This window comes from Prunus mume, linkage group LG8 (assembly GCF_029339155.1).
Source record: "Prunus mume cultivar Tortuosa linkage group LG8, ASM2933915v1, whole genome shotgun sequence".
NCBI lineage: Eukaryota > Viridiplantae > Streptophyta > Magnoliopsida > Rosales > Rosaceae > Prunus > Prunus mume.
The window spans coordinates 4,545,343-4,561,869 of record NC_142705.1 but is presented as its reverse complement, the minus strand read 5'-3'; the positions used below and the strand labels follow the sequence as shown (position 1 = coordinate 4,561,869).

At 36.8% G+C, this 16,527-nt stretch overlaps 3 protein-coding genes across 8 annotated transcripts; 1 reads left to right on the top strand and 2 right to left on the bottom strand.

The window, feature by feature from the left end:
- Positions 1 to 2,149: 2,149 nt before the first annotated feature.
- Positions 2,150 to 4,751, top strand: LOC103340695 (uncharacterized). Of its 6 annotated transcripts, none has more exons than XM_008244139.2 (8): positions 2,150 to 2,266; positions 2,396 to 2,439; positions 2,530 to 2,648; positions 2,876 to 2,958; positions 3,149 to 3,270; positions 3,596 to 3,760; positions 4,112 to 4,205; positions 4,329 to 4,751. In XM_008244139.2, the coding sequence occupies exons 2-8, from the start codon at positions 2,415 to 2,417 to the stop codon at positions 4,528 to 4,530; spliced, it is 810 nt and encodes a 269-aa protein (XP_008242361.2). In that variant the 5' UTR covers positions 2,150 to 2,266; positions 2,396 to 2,414; the 3' UTR covers positions 4,531 to 4,751. The 6 variants fall into 6 exon arrangements, with proteins under 6 accessions (XP_008242361.2, XP_008242360.2, XP_008242359.2 ...); XM_008244138.3 differs by having other exon boundaries at positions 2,154 to 2,266; positions 2,503 to 2,648; XM_008244137.3 differs by lacking the exon at positions 2,150 to 2,266 and having other exon boundaries at positions 2,273 to 2,439.
- A 127-nt stretch (positions 4,752 to 4,878) lies between these two features.
- LOC103340692 (CRS1 / YhbY (CRM) domain-containing protein) lies at positions 4,879 to 9,156 on the bottom strand. Its single transcript, XM_008244133.2, has 9 exons — positions 8,019 to 9,156; positions 7,287 to 7,767; positions 7,071 to 7,201; positions 6,485 to 6,835; positions 6,213 to 6,369; positions 5,846 to 6,138; positions 5,698 to 5,757; positions 5,515 to 5,607; positions 4,879 to 5,422 (listed from the first exon to the last, which is right to left on the bottom strand). Exons 1-9 carry the CDS (start codon positions 9,144 to 9,146, stop codon positions 5,336 to 5,338), a joined length of 2,781 nt encoding a protein of 926 aa, XP_008242355.2. The 5' UTR covers positions 9,147 to 9,156; the 3' UTR covers positions 4,879 to 5,335.
- A 2,335-nt stretch (positions 9,157 to 11,491) lies between these two features.
- On the bottom strand, positions 11,492 to 14,582 carry LOC103340690 (cytokinin dehydrogenase 3-like). The gene is made up of 5 exons (XM_008244132.2): positions 13,923 to 14,582; positions 13,454 to 13,581; positions 12,638 to 12,913; positions 12,237 to 12,505; positions 11,492 to 11,997 (listed from the first exon to the last, which is right to left on the bottom strand). The coding sequence occupies exons 1-5, from the start codon at positions 14,506 to 14,508 to the stop codon at positions 11,706 to 11,708; spliced, it is 1,551 nt and encodes a 516-aa protein (XP_008242354.1). The 5' UTR covers positions 14,509 to 14,582; the 3' UTR covers positions 11,492 to 11,705.
- Positions 14,583 to 16,527: the final 1,945 nt, after the last annotated feature.

Below are 16,527 nucleotides of genomic sequence, written 5' to 3'. Positions count from 1 at the left end.
TTGGACTTCATAAAGGCAGCTCAGCAGCAGGACAAGGCTGCTTCCAAATAGATCCTCCATGCCAATCAGCATAATAAATTTCTGTAGTGTTGTACCCGTCGGCGTGTCAGTTGGGTGGTTCTTAACTTGATTTAGTTGGATACATGTACATAAATTCATATGCTTTGCCATGGTGAATTCTGAGAAAACTGTTCAATGGCATGAAACAATGAACAACTCCGTGATGTAATTGTGAACCATTTGCCTCGTGATCTGAGGTGTTATCTCAAAATTCAGTCATGGTTTCAACTCAAAATGTGAAGCAGTAATTTGTGACTTTCTAGCTTAATGAACTCAAAATGCTATAAGTTTATTCTGCATTTAATCACCAAATTTGTTGAAGATTAGGCAAGAACGTGATTGAATGTAAGGAGGAAGATTTTCACATAAAGTTGACTCTCAAATTAAGGTGACCAAGGAAGTTGCGGAAAAAGTCTCAAATGAGCGCACACGCTCACACACACACAAAACAAAACAAAACCTTAAAAAGAAAAAAAAACAGGTAGAGTTGACAGTTTTGCAAATACCATAAATATCAGAGATTCAACAGTAAAAAAGATATTGTTGCAGACCAAAACCAGAAAAACCCCAATATTATTTTGGAGGAATGCTAGCAACCTTCTCTCTAAAAGTACTTCCACCGCAGTACAGAACGGGCAAAGGCCCCCAGATGGCCCAAAACAGCTCCGCCCACTTCCCGGGCAAGCCCAAGGGCAGGTTTCCACTGGCTTCAGAGTTCGATGACGTCGTGACATCATCGCGCGGTAATGTGCCACGTGTCACAACCTCGACTCTCCGATCCTTTTTCCAGCAATCCGACGATCCTCGTTGTTTTGGCTAAAAATCAAAAAAAATTCTGAATTTTTTTTTAAATACCAAAAAATTATGTATTTTTTCCCTATAAATACATAACCATTTTATTTTTCCCTCACATTTTTCTACTACTTTCCATTTGTATTAAAAAAAAAAAAAACAAATGGCATAAAAAATTCAATTTTTTTTTTAAAAAATACCAAAAAATTCTGGATTTTTTCCCTATAAATACCTAACAATTTTATTCACTTTCCACACCAAATCTTCATACAAACTCATCTCCTTCAAATATTTTTCACTTTCCACACCAAATTTTCTATTACAAAATTTCATTTGTGCAAAAATACAAATGTCATCTTCCATCGAAACTGGAGGGTCGTGGACAAATGTTTGAAGAGGTCAAAATTTTATAATAAATATGGACATGTGGCAACCAAAAATTTTATCCGAAAATTTTATTTGAAAATCTTATCCGAAAAATGTTATCTTAAATTTTAAGTGAAAATTTTATAATAAATAGTGACACGTGACAACCGAAAATATAATCTAAAAAGCTTATCAAAATTAATGGTTTAAAGTATAAAAAAATAGGAAATAAAGTACAATGAATAGTAATTACCTTAGACTTGCCCTAGACTTTGTCCTCATGGGTGGAACCATAGATGCAAAGGCTGACACTATTCACGTGAATAGTGGCAGCCCTTGCTTGCTCTTGCCTTAGACTTAGCCCTTGTGGGTGGAAGTGCTCTAACCTTCTCCATTTTTTGTTTGACATGTGTCATTCTCCTTACACTTAAAACAATGTCATTAATATATTATACAAGCTAACTTTTGCTTTCCAAGTTTACCTTTATTAAATATATTCAATTTATCCAAAAAAAATTCACAACTTTCTTACCATCTTATTAAAGAAAAATTAATGTCAATTATTTATTTTTTTTAAGAAAATGTTTGTTTTTAAAAAAAAGAAGAAGAGGGAATGTCCTTTTTTAAAATTAAAAAAAAGAGTCTAAACTTGACGTTAAAAAAAAGGGACATTCCTCTTTTTAAAAGCAGACATTTTCTTAAATTAAAAAAAAATTGACGTTAAAAAAAATAATAATAAGATGGTGAGAAAGTTGTGAAATTTTTTAGGATAAATTGAATATATTTAATAAGGATAAACTTGGAAAGTAAAAGTTAACTTGTATAATATATTAATGACATTATTTTAAATGTAAGGAGAATAACATGTCAAACAAAAAATAGAAAAAGTCCAAAAAGAATGTTAGAGAGGAAGTTAGTAGCATTCCCCATTATTTTGTTGGCAAGTAAAAGTGACCGAGTCTGAGTGGTCCGATGCTCCAATTCCAAACTCACAGGAGCTCTGTAAATTTACATTGCAGACGAAAAGAGCAGCAAGCAAAGGCCGAAGGTAACTTCCATTGCTTTGAAGATTTATAGTTACTCTGTTTATAGTTTCCATTAATGCTATGCTGCTCTCAAGTTCTTTCACTCCCATTAGCTTCCCTTCACCAAAATTTACTCTTTACCAAAATCGCAGCCCAAAACGAATCTTGAAAATGGCACAATCTGCACACAACCCAGGTAAGAATTTTTATTTTCGTGCCAAGAACATTCAGCAAGGTATCGACTTTCTAAGAAATTTAGGTTGCTTTGTGAATTGCGTTGTTTCAGTGGGTCGGCAACAGAAAATCATTGTACCCAACAAACATGGTGAAAAACTCGTGGGCCTATTACATGAAACCGGTTCTGAGGAGATTGTAATCTTATGTCATGGTTTTCGATCCACCAAGGTTGGCTTTTGTAACATATGTAGTGTCGACTTCGCTTTTTTCTTTTTCCCTTCTTTTCAAAGTTCAATTCCAGCTTTAATTTAATTTAATTTTTGGTCTGAAATTCCAGCTTGATTAGGATGCTTTAAATTTAAGTTATTTTCTGTATCATTTCATTATGGAAAATTATATGCTCAGTTGGTTTCATTGTGGCCAAAGTTTTACAGCCTATGTCTCTTGATTTCCAGGAAACCACTGCCATTACAAACCTTGCCATTGCATTGGAAAATGAAGGAATTAGTGCCTTCCGTTTTGACTTTGCTGGAAATGGGTAAGGCTGTGGTATTACAGGATTTGAAATTCTTTTAGTTGATGGGTTTTGTGAAGAGTTCAGTTGTGCTTTAGTTTCATAGTCGTGAGTGTGGCACTGTCTCTGTCATGCTGTTCGTAACCGCCATCATGTTATGGAAGTCCCGGAGTTTGAGATCTAAAAATTATATTGATGGTATTTTGGTTGTCAGGGAGAGTGAAGGCACCTTTCAGTATGGTAACTATTGGAGAGAGGCTGATGACTTGCATGCTGTGATCCAACACTTCTCTGGGGCAAACCGTGCAGCAAGTACAATTCTTGGGCACAGTAAAGGTGCGTTGGATTGTTTTGCATGTATGTGAGATTTTACTTTAATAAAATAGAGGAAAAAATGCTATTATAAATTATCATTCATGAAACTTTTGAATGAGACTTATTTTAATATTACTCTTATTACGTGTTAGTCATTGATGAAAGTTTTGAACGAGGCAATGTCTGGAGCCAAAGTTAACTTTAGGTCAACATGATCTTAGCAGCTTAGCTGTTAGCCAAGTTATTGTTGATAAATCTATAACTGCTGATATTGGGCAAAACCATATTGAAAACAGAGTAGTTTTGTATTTTGCACCAAAATTATTGCTGAAAATTGTTACTACAGGTGGTGATGTGGTGCTCCTGTATCCTTCTAAGTATCATGGCATTCGCACGGTTGTCAATGTTTCTGGACGTTATGATCTCCAGAGAGGTATTGAAGAACGCTTAGGGAAAGACTTTCTGGAAACAATCAAGAAGGAAGGATATCTTGATGTCAAGAATAAGACAGGTAATTTCTAATTCTTATCATGTGTGGTGAATTACAAAATTCATTTGTGAGTTCATGCTGAACCTGTTCTTGAGCATAAATTACTGTGGTTCTAGTGTCGATGAATGATGAAGGACCAACTTACCTGTTTTCTCCCTTCCTTTTTCTTTGAATTTTTTAAAAATTATCTGCAACTAAGAAATTTAGAGATGATATTGATTTTTATAGTAATTAGTTGTGGTCAAATTTTGAATAGATGCCAGAAGATTGGATGCTTTCAGTGACATGCGCACTCACACACAACACAAAGAAACACACAAAAACAATGTGTATGCTGGCCTTTAACACAGTTAAGGGATGCCATGCTTGTAGGAGATGTTAGTTATCGTGTGACCGAGGAAAGTTTGATGGATCGCCTGAGTACTGATATGCATGAAGCATGCCTTCAGATTGACAAAGAATGCCAGTAAGCAAACTTTAGTTAATTTTGTCTTCATTGTTTTATGGTTGATTTTTGTATATTCATCTTTCTGGCTTTTTCCTTGAATTTTCTGCATAACCAAGTTTATGGGCAATTCTGTATATACAGGGTCTTGACAGTCCATGGTTCTGCTGATGAGACCATCCCTGTTGAAGATGCATTAGAGTTTTCGAAGATAATACCAAACCACAAATTACATGTTATAGAAGGGGCTGATCATTGTTACACCTCACATCAGGCTGAGTTAGTATCAGTTGTTTTGGACTTCATAAAGGCAGCTCTGCAGCAGGACAAGGCTACTTCCAACTGAGTTGTTTCCTGGCATTTACTCAAATATGATGCATTTGTCGTACAAACCACTTTAATGACGATGATTTATACAAGAACATGATTGCATGTAACGAGTATGATGTTGTCACGAAGTCAACTCCTGAAATAAGGTGGCTAAGGAAGGTGTGGAAATGTCTTATCTCCTTGTAATATCAATATGATTAAACCAGACTTTATGTGCAAATGTATTGTTGGATGGAAGCCTATTATCAAGCAGAATACATATCTGCCACAAGTTTGGTAACTAAGTTAACAGACGTAGGATGATAGTAACATCAAAACTGTAAAATTATTTGCTTCAAAACAAAAGTAACCAGGAAACATCATGGAACGTAAAATTTTGGCACTTATAAAGGGACGAACGTATAATTAATAAATGAGACTTTAACAAATCACGTATTTACAATAATCTCAATACACGTTTACACGCCGTTAAAACTACTGAGATTACTTAGACAATGCTGATCGGAGCTATCTTCTCAGACATCTGCAATCTTCACCCCTGAAGTATCAATCAGCTGCTTGAATTGCTAAACTGGTTTGAAGTTGAACAACGTCCCTAGCTTGCATGTACTGGTCTACAGGGATCATAAATGAAACTTACAGGAGGGGTTTCCGGTTTAACCTAACAAACATTTAGATCCAGCTGTACCCTCTGGTTCATCCCAACTAATGTTTAGATCTCTGCAGATATCTTATAGGAGACTGCCACTGATACCCTCAGCATACATCTCCTTTGCAGATCAATCTTCAACTCTGAAGTACCAATCAGCTTGTGGAATTAACTAAACAGATCCAACAATCTCATGTTCGTTATTGTTATCCTCATTGCCACTATCATATACTTCAAGATATGCCTCTTCCCCTTCATCCTGGTTCAAGAAAAATTTGAAGCATCTCAGTTCTTGACATAATAAGAGGCACGTTGTACTAACTCAAAGTGACATAGTGGGTCATTATTTACCTCTTCGCTGTCATCACTGGGGATAAGAGGATCATCTCCTGTTGAATGCAAGGTTCTTCCATCATCAACCATTCTCCCATTCCCCATTTCCTCCTGAAATTAACAGCAGAAGAATATACATTACTGAAAAGCAAATGAAGTCACCACCACATCAAAATTACTACAAAGCAATGGATATCATACTAGTTCAGATTTCAACAGCCCAACTTTCTCCTCTAAGTCTGAAATATGATGCTTCAATGCCTGCAAAAGATAGGAAATCTATTACAAATGAAATAATAGCCATCATTAATATATACAAAATGTCAAACACCATTAATTATAATGTCACCTCGCGTCTCTGTAGTTCAACTGACCGAGCCAATGCCTGCCTTCTTGTCAATAAATTCCTAGGCCTTAATGGAAGAGGGCATTGATAGTTCTTTCCACGATAGAGAATAATAGCATAGCCTTTGGTAGTTTTATCTAGAGATACTAGCACCCCACCACTCTCTGCTTCCAAAGAAATCGCGATGTGCTTGACTTGCTCAAAACTTTTTCCTCTCACGATTATCTTCACCAACTCTTTATGCTTCCAGTGCAAGTGCATATTCTCTATGGTGCCAGAGTAAACCTCTCGCCTCCCTGAAATAGAAATAACTCAAGCATTTAACTCTCCCCAATGACTTCATTAAATCCAAAGTAGAAGTAGTTCTTACCTAGAAGCAGGAAGGGTTTCATACTGAGACCAATCTTACGGAACAAGAACCTATCCTCATCAGTTAAGGTTTCCAAATCATCTGGGAGATCTGATGGTTCCAAACTTTCCTGCACCCTTGCTAAAGCCTTCTCAGCCTTTCTGAGCTTCCCTTTTGCCTAGGTTCATCCAAGGTTATAAATATGTCACAATTTTGAAATTCCTAAAAGAGAGTTTTTTGGCGCACCAGATTTTTTATGTACAACACTTAGATATACAGCATTTTTGACTTACAAGAGCCAGTTTCTTCTCAAGGTGTCTGACTAAAGATGCACGTCTAGCAAAAGTTGAATCTCTTCTCATTTTTTCGACTCTATCAATGGTCAGTTGGTTTCTCCAGTGGGTGGTTGCTGCCATGGTTTCTGCAAGGGTTCCAGCAACAAATTGGCGTTTAGAAGCTTCGGAGTTTGACACAACATAGTCTGCAGCCATTTGTCGTGCTTGTTCTTCCTCATCTTGTTGGAGATCTCTTAATTTTCTCCTCTCTTCTAATACCCCCGTGACAACAGATGGCAAGTAGTCATTACCCCTGTAAAAAACGATAAAATCTTTGTTTCTAGAGAGAAGTGTACCCCCTGTCAATCTCTGCACATATAAAATGCAACACTCATCAGCAATAGAAATGATTAGAAAAATGGGTATTCAGAATCCATAACTCAGAGGGTAGATGGAATTAGAGCAGCTGCTAGAAAATGAAGTGAGGTCAACAGCCTCCAAAAGCTGGAAACAAAGCATGAAATGTACATTCAAGATGTATGGTAGTGTAAGTAAATATGCAAACGTCTTGACATTCAAGAAGTAGATGGACATTATGTCTCACCTTTAGTTCTTCTGCCATCCTTTCATTACATGTGTTCTGTACTCCACGTTTGATGGCTATCTTTGCAATAGCACTCTTCTCCCAAAGCTTCATCATAGCATTAGCCAGACCTTGCAGTTCTCTATTCCTTCCTATGACAATTTATCATACACGAAACATGTGAAGAAAACAAGATTTCGTAATTTAATACAATCATATGCAGTAGGTCTTACATACCTAAAGCAAAGTGTGGAGGCACAGTTCTAGCAAGCCTACGGTATTTTGTCATGTCCTTGTCTCTTAGACAAGGTCTAAACCCATAAGGGAGAAGTCTGAAGGGAGTTTTATATCCAGGAACCACGGAAGGAAGCAAGTCAGCATCCACAGGCAATGGCTCACGGCCTATCCAATCCTTAAACCGTGGACCCAACTCATCTAACAAATGGTTTAGATCATTCAAAGCCATGAGTTCTTGTTGAGATAAATCCTTCAAATACTCTGCAGACTCGAGACTTGGAAAATCTGTAGTCCTAGACACATCTTTCACACCTACATTGTGCATGCTATCACTGGTAGCATTTTCTGAGTGTTGCATCATATGTGAATTAGTCTGACTCTGTTTGGCATATGTTTGTACACACGGAAGATTATATGTCATTCCCCTGTATAACACTACTGAACTGCCTGATCTCCATATAACCAAACCTCCAGTTTTACTCTGGCAGAGAACAAAAGATAACCCAAATAAGTTGCTAACGGCCTCAATTCTTGCAAACATCTTAATATACAAAGAGAAAGCATTGCCTACCTATGACAAATATCATAAATGCATCTCCATTTCAACATAATTTTGATAATACATGTCAGTTAAGTATCACTTAATCATCGAAACCTCAAAATTGATTGAATAATTCTACACATTGTGAGGAACGAAATAACAAACAGAGCAAACAGTGTACCAACACTAACCTCTAAAATTTCATGGGTCCTTTTCATGTTAAGTGAGAATGGCTCTTCAAACTTCAACTTGACCACTTCATCTATCTTCCACTTCTCATGTATAGTATTCACCAATGCCTGTGTGATACCAGTAACTCCAACTTTTATCCTCTCCAGCATTCTCAGAGAAACATTCCTCAGCCTCCGCAGCTCATGATCCGGAAGCATTCGCTCCGCCAATTCCGTGTTGCTCCTCCTTTTCCTTGTCTTATCACCTTCCTCAGAACTCAATTCACTTTCTCTCTTCCAAGGCAACCGAATAGAACCACTGCCAGAATACACAAAGTTTTCAACCTTTTCATCATTTTCACCATCCCCAGATAGTGTTTCATCCAAAGAAACGCCATTTAAGCCTTTTGAGATCATTTTCTCCTCTTTTTTCGAAACTCCAATCGAAATTATACCAACTTCCCCAGCCCTTTCTCTCTCCAATTTTCTATTACTATCAAATCGCCGCTCAAAGCTTTTCTCTTTTTTAACGGCACCACTTGTAGAATGCCCAGCAAACCCATCAAGATTTTTGCCTTGTGCACCACTGTGTTGTGAGGTTTCAGGCTCAGAATCAACTTGGGGCGTAATGCGTTTGCTACCATGAGCCCAAGGAGCATAAATAATACGGTTTGGCAAAGAAAAACTCACTTTCTGATTCACTGGTTCAGCCACACGTTCCCCATAACATTTCTGACCTTCCTCTTGTTTGCTTATTTTAGGCTCAAACACCTCTTCTCCTTCTTCTTCGTCGTCCTCCTCCACCTCCTCTTTTTCTTCTTGTACTAGTTCATTCTGTTTTTGCCAGGGAAATTTGTCTCTCGGGGAATTGACTTTCATTGACCATTTGTCCTGAATTTGCTCGAAGAAGCTTGGCTTGGGCTTCCTCTTCTTCCTTGTGGCCTCAAAAGCTACTTTGATTCTCTGGGGCTGCTCCTGGGTATCAACTTGAACAGTCTTACACGAAACTCTGAACCTGAGAGCTCTGCAACTTTTGAAAGAATGGGTTTGATGATGTAGAAGAAGAAAGCACAGAGGATGAGGTGCATGGAAACTGCAAGTAGAGGAACAGGTAGTGGATGGGTTCGCTGAAAACAGTGGCAGCGCCATTGTTAGTGAGAAGTTGAGTATCTTAGCCTTCTATACACCAGACCAGACCGAGGATACGACTTTGGGCTCAAAACCATGGTCGGTGAGTTTCAAGCAAAAGCCCAGGCTCCATATTTCAAATTAGATTTGTTGATGGGCCAGAATAATTTGGACTGAACTCAAACCTATTTCGGAGCCCATTCAAAATTTCAACAACATTCAGTATGGAGCTTTTTTTTTCTCTTAACTACCCTAATTTGCGGAATTAAGACTCGAACTCGAGAGCAAGAGGATGGATAAAGTATGCCTAACTCACTTTAGGTAGTATGGTTGATTGGTTTCATTAGTGGAGCCTTTGGTGTTATCATATTTTGATGAGATGGTTTTTTATATTATTTTTAGTGCAGCTGCTGCGAAGCCATGGGGGGGGCAGTCATCATGTGACTAAAGTCTTGTATATATAAATTAATAAAAGCTTTATTTTTTTTCCTTCACTTTTTGAAGATCATAATAATTTACACAGTGTGAATGTCTGGATCTTGTCTAGCAAAAATCAACGAAGACAGCAGTTGAACACAACACATACGTTGATGGAGGCCCTTTTCATGTCTCCTAGTCGCCTGCAAGCTGCAATTGAATCGGACATGACCTAGTACAGTGCGAAGTTCTAGAATATAAATTAATATTATGTGCGTGCACTTAGCTTATTCTGAGGCCACCACAAAGTAGAAAAACTACCCCTTAATTTTAGTAAACATGATAATTATGTCGGGGTTTTGTCACTTTGCTACAATGACACACACACACATATATATATATATATATATATAAAGTAGGGTAGCAACTAGTGGCTATTTGAAAATGGGATATTATCTCTGTATCCTAGTTCGTAAATTTTGAAGTTCAAACTCTAAAACTCGTATTCTCTCCCTAAATCATTTCTTTAAATAAAATGTAGTACTCCAATTATGTTCTCTGTCCACCTCTTAAAATAGGTGACTGTAGATGTTCTTAGATGAAGCATATGTTATATCCATTAAAAATAACAACGGTAATTAAACGAATTATTATTTAAGAATCTCAAACTCTCTAAAACCCCACATTTAATTGATTCTAGGTAAAGCATATATGTTGTCCACTAAAAATACGATTGTTGTAAAAGAATTATTGTATGTGTCGGTTGTATATATATCGTATGTTAAACTCGTTCAATTAGAATAATTCAATCCACTTATTCTATTATTATATCACCGACCAGGCATCTAACAAAGTGTTTTGCTTAACCAAAAGGGAAAAGTTAAAGCCTTATCCAGGCTTGTCTTACGTGAGAAAGTGCAAATTGGAGGGCACGAGTGCAAGCTGCAAAGGTGAAGGACGGTGTCTTCTTTCCGAAAACGGGAACTTTTATTGGATATTATTTCATGCCTTTATGCTGACAGAATCTAATAATATCCTCGGCTCATTTGCTTTTCTTCTGTTTGGGAAATTTAATAGTAAGTGGGAAAACTAAACATACTCATTCTAATTACTTTTCAATGTCTCCTGCTTTGCCTCAAGGCTGCGATGAGAGTTGGAAACATTCCAATTTGCACTTTAATTATTCACAAAATTTAGCTGTCTTTAGTCCTCGCATGATAATTGGGATACTAACACCAACATATATACACACTAAATATTTATTTCTTCATATATTTCTAAGCCAACATTTGTGTAATTTTGGATGGAGAAGTTCTTGTGTAAAATCACTCCTTTAGGTTGGTTGGTCACATTTAAGAATTTTAAGGATGAATTTTGTTGTTGTTGGCCATGAATTGATTTTGCAGGGAATTGATTGAGAAGATTGATTTTAATCGAGAAGTCAAAATCTCGTTTGAGAGTGATTCTGGATAGATCAATGATCACTTATATAGAGAATCATTTCTAAGTGATTTTATGGCGAAGCACATGAGATGTGTTTTTCTTATAATCACTAAAAATCACCTAAAATGATAATACGGAGTAGACGTGAGAGATGTTTCGCCTCATAAGCGATTATGACCTTTCTAGAATCACTCTCAAACAAATCCTAAAAGGGGTCCCATATTTGAGTTGGCAAGTTGAAATTAAGCACTGTCCTTTTTTCCATTACTCGGGCCATTAATTTGCATAAGCCGATAATCCTCTTCTATTTTAACCTCTATACCATTGACAAGAAGATGTTAAAAGAGGGTTTCCAAATCCAACCTGTTTTTAACTTTTTTCTACATGGCATACGTGGCACGGTGGCAGGAATCTCACATGGTACTACTACTGAAGTGTACCGGGAGCACAAGGGCAGTCACCAACTTCATATCCTTGATTTGATGACAGTATAATAAAACAAAAGGAGAAAAAAACAAAATATCTGAAATATACTAATTTAAAAGTCCAAATAATATTTTACAATGCTAATCTTCACGCCCAAGGGTACCTTACAATTCTTCTTCCACATAATTATTGGTAAACTTATATATAAACTCTAATTAATTTAAACTAATACTAGCTTTCTAAACGTACTAAATAAAATTAACTTATTAATGCCTCAGTCCGAATTATTATATGTTATTTGTTGAAAATTCTTTGTCCTGGTGAAAGTATTTTCTTGGGGTCGAACAAAGCTTTCCTCTTTTGGAAGGTGTTCCATTTCGAGCCAAAGTGGTTCATCCAACCTTGTTGTGTTTTGTAGTAGGGAAGATACTGCTTAATCTCTATACCAACACCAGCACAAAATTTTAGTATCTCTTTGTTTTGCTCCTCAAGTGCCTCCCACTCATCAAACCCACTTGAATGCAAAAATCCCACGGTGTAGAAAACTTCTTCTTCGGGCACAACCGCTGACATTCGATCATCCCATCTGCATTTAGTTTCCAAAGGTTATTAATTTGAGTTCCAAAATAATACAAAGAGAACTCGACTTGCTATTTGTACCATATTTTATTTATTAGTTATTTTGGTGACACTTCTTTGATAAAAGATAAGTGAGCCTCATCTTTATTAGAGGCGATGAGTAAGACCCGGGGTTAAGACATGTAGTTAGTCTGAAATAGTTTTTATTATAATGTTTGTATAAATTATAGGAATTTATAATCTTACTTGGTCCGGTTCATTGGGTAAAGGAGGACGGGTGCGGTGGTAATGTTTCGCTTAAGAACAATGCCCTTAAGCACACCTGCATCAAAATCCGAGATGCGACTTTTCGGAACAAAGAGATTCAGCCATGGATGAGGAACATCCCACTGTCCTTGTGACTGAAGCTTTTCCTCTCCAGATTTAACTCTATTCAGAAACTCCACATAGGCGACATCCTTCTCGAACACAAATCCAGGAAGAAAACTCAACCCTTTGAGTAGAAGTTCAAGTTCCTGCGCCCAAAAAAATAAATAAAATAAAATAAAATTACATTCATTGAAACTAGATTGTGGGGTCTTGTTGATTTGACACCATCAATTTACTACAAGGTAGAATGTTGGTGTCATATATGGGGATACATGTACCTTATCCACTGTCGTTTCAGTGTGTTGGTCATAATATTTGGCAACTTCCAGGGAATAGATTATGCCATGTTTGGTTACAAGAGAAATAATTCTCGAGTAAGTGGATTGTGGGAAAAAGGAGGATCTCCAATTATTCGGGGAACCCTGGTTGATTAGAAGTGAACCTTCTAAGTAATCAAGGGCATTGCTTTGCTTCCTTCCATTGACTGAAATTAAACGTTCTTGGTCTCTGGCATATGCCGAGAAGTCATTGTAAAGCATTCGCACCCACTTAACCTACAAACAAATGGATCACCAAATTTAATTGACAGAGACATAATTAATATATAATTAATCATGTAAAAATCATAGCTTATGTTAGGAGAAATAAATGGGGTTAATTGAGTAATTATAAAATACTACACTAGTTCGGCCACACAGTACATCTTGTACACGTGTTAATATAAGTGGATATTTATTGATATTATTGTGCACTCATATTATAAGATGTCCACATGACTATACTACAGTAGTATTCTATAATTTCTTAAATTAACGGGCTTCCATTCCACCACCAAACCCAAAAGAAAAGGGGAAAGTTTAGAATCAAAAAAGGAGAGATTAATGTGATGGTTGTTGTGATCCTGTTTAAGCAACATAGACAAGTCATTTTGAATTGAAAAAAACAAAGTTGAAAAAGTGCAATTGAGTCGATCAGCCTAACAAATTCGGATTTGTCTGTTTATGTTGAAATGGGAACAATATTTATGACCAAAGAGAAAGTCCAAGTCAAGATTTTATATGAATGTCTGCCGGTTGCTGAAGCCGTACACGTACCCTTTTCGGAGCCGGCTCTAGGGCAATTCTTGCCCTGGTTATGATCCCAAACTGACCTAAGCCTCCAAGGACCCCAAAGAAGAGATCAGAGTTGTTTTGTGGGGAGCAAGTCACAAAATCACCTTGTCCTGGAAAATAACACAAACCTAATTAATTAGAATGATAACTTGCTAATTAATTAATCACTGATTAATTAACAGTAGTGAGATGATCATGATTCATGATCAGCTGGTGGGGTGTGTGAACTTATCCTAAAAGGGTTTTCCAAACGTGTGGGGCCCCCAAAGAACAAGCTTCAAACATGAATAAATGCGTTGGGAAACAACTGTACATTTCATGTTTCTCAACAACTTTTTTGTATCTTAGTATGCTACAAAGTTGTCATCATGCTGAGACACAAAAATATTAAGAAAATATGGAGAATTAGCAACCAAACAAAAGAGAAAAAAACAAAGGGACAAACTCATACCAGTGACGACATCCATTTCATACACATTGCTAATCTGAGGACCAAACCGGAAAGCCGAGCCGCTGATGCCGGCGTTGGAGAGGGTCCCACCGACGGTTAAGTACAAGTAGTCGGTCCACGCGACCGGTGCAAGTCCATGTTCTAATGTGGCATGCAGCACATCAATCCAAAGCTGACCACCTCCCACATCAGCATAATAATTATTATTATTAACACTTAAATTAAAAGTGTTAACAATAATCCCAGAGGCATGAGAAGGGTGGTGATTTTTCAAGGACATCATGTCCACCACAACCCCATTTGGGGCCATGGCCTGTCCCATGGTGGAATGGCCATGGCCTCTAGCAGCTATGCTGAAGGGGGTGGAAATAAGGTTTGAGAATTTGATCAAGCTTGAAATTTCATCAATGGAGGTTGGGTACAAAACAGCTGCTGGGTTTTCTCTGAGAATGTGGCCATAATCACTAGAAGCTAATCTAATGGACTCAGGATCATCACGAAGACTGTACCCGATGGTTGAGATCAGACGGCTCAAAATGAAGAATATGACTATCAAAAGTGTTGGGGTTGGAAACTTCTCGCCCATTTTGTTTTTCTTTTTTTGGAGAGAGAGAGAGAGAGAGAGAGAGAGAGAGAGAGGAGAGAAGGAACAGAAGGGAGTGCTTGTTGGTGTTTGAGATGAAGGGGGAAGATATGTGCATATATGTATATATAGGAAAATGAGGCTGCATGAGAACCAACCAGAGTGTGGAAACCTCGAAACGACGTCGTGTTTGAGGCCTAACTTGTTGCATTATCTTTTCAAAGATACGCAAGGACGAGGCCTTGGATTTGATTATTCTTTTTCTTCCAACGTCATGAATTACTCGTGTGAGATAGGAAAAAGAAAAGAAAAGAAAAAGGGTTTTACTGCTTGTTTGTTACCCGTTCTGTATGCGTTTTTGGTATGAGTTTTTGTATGCGTTTTTGGTATGCGTTTTTTGTATGCGTTAGAAATCATGATGTTCGATGAAGATTCCTTGGCATGGCACCCACAGATTTCCAACTCCATTAATCTTGTGGGCCATTTGGAGGGTTCAGATTTCTTCATATGTGGGCCAACATGAAGACCAAACCCGATGCGTTTCGGCCGTTGGATTCTGATCTTAGGTCAAGCAATGTCAAGTTTGGTCAATTTTTCTAGTTATTTGTTTATTTAGAAGGTCTCTGTTTTTTGTTTTTTATTATTTAAGCATGGATGGCGGTCAAATTTGAGAATCATCAAAAGGATCCAGTTTGAGATTTTCCCTAAAGGGTTTAGAGAGGAGAGTTTCACGAGTTAAGCCAATCGTTAGATTATATTGAGATTCATGGATTTATTATGTCACCAAATAAATGTGGGAGACAAAATCACAAACTTTCTTCCATATAAGATTTGTTTGTGTGTATCTAGAGCTACAAGTGATGGGTAAAAGTCAAATAGGGCTATAATTATAAGCAGCCATGGTGTCTCTGTTTGGGTTTCAATGGCATAATTACATACATGTACTCTCAGAAGAGAACAAAGCCAATCCAAAAACGTTTCATAATATTTTCGGAAGCAGCTTCAATTTTTACCCGTGCTTATATATAATAACTTGGCATAATAAAATGCGCATAAAATAAGTTCTACTTCTATAACATATGTGAGTCGCAACATTACTGCATTACAAATTAACTCACTATTATTGTAGTGGTTTGGAGCAATTGTTTCTCTATGAAGGATTCTAGGTTCGAGTCTTGACATCCGTGTAGTGTGTATGAGTTCGAATAAAAAAAATCAAGAAAATTTGCAGCGTCTTGCATGCATTCATTAAAAAAATAGCAAGAAAACAACTGCATGCCATGCACACCGGAGAATCTAGTGTATGAATTCACCAAAACTTGGCTCTGCCTGTTTACTTCAAGTTTAAAAAATTGATGCTTTGCAACAGAAACATATATATATACACATTATTATATATAAAAGAATGAACCATATCGTAATTTATTAATATTCTATATATATTGTACTTGGACAGTTGTTCTTTGGTCAGGTTGTACACTTACAACGTCATGGAACTTATATATATAGCCAAAGATATGGCCATGTCGCAAGCAAAGATTTTGATTGGAATAATAATGTATGTTGGACTATAACAAATATACCCATTCAAATTCAACAGATAAATCTTTGACCTATAGATCTCACAGGTAGGAGGAGCTATCGGATGGCAAGACCTTCCACCATATTCTGGTCCATATATGCGTATGACCCATGCATTCATATTTTATCAATATATTATATATTTCTCCTATGCAGAGATGTCCGAATGTTATTATCGTGTGAATGTCATTATAAACAGAGAGAAAAACAGGAATGAGTAGTAGAAAATGCATGACGTCCACATATATATATGTATATATTAGTTCAATATGTAATGTTGAACATATCCCTAATTAAGATAACTAAAATATAATTAATGTTATTAAATCACTAACTAAATTTAGCGAATAGGATGTGTACATATAAGTTGATAGGTTGTCAAGTTAATTAGGTTACTGTAGTGAGGGATAAATAATATATATAAAATCAACAAACTTCATG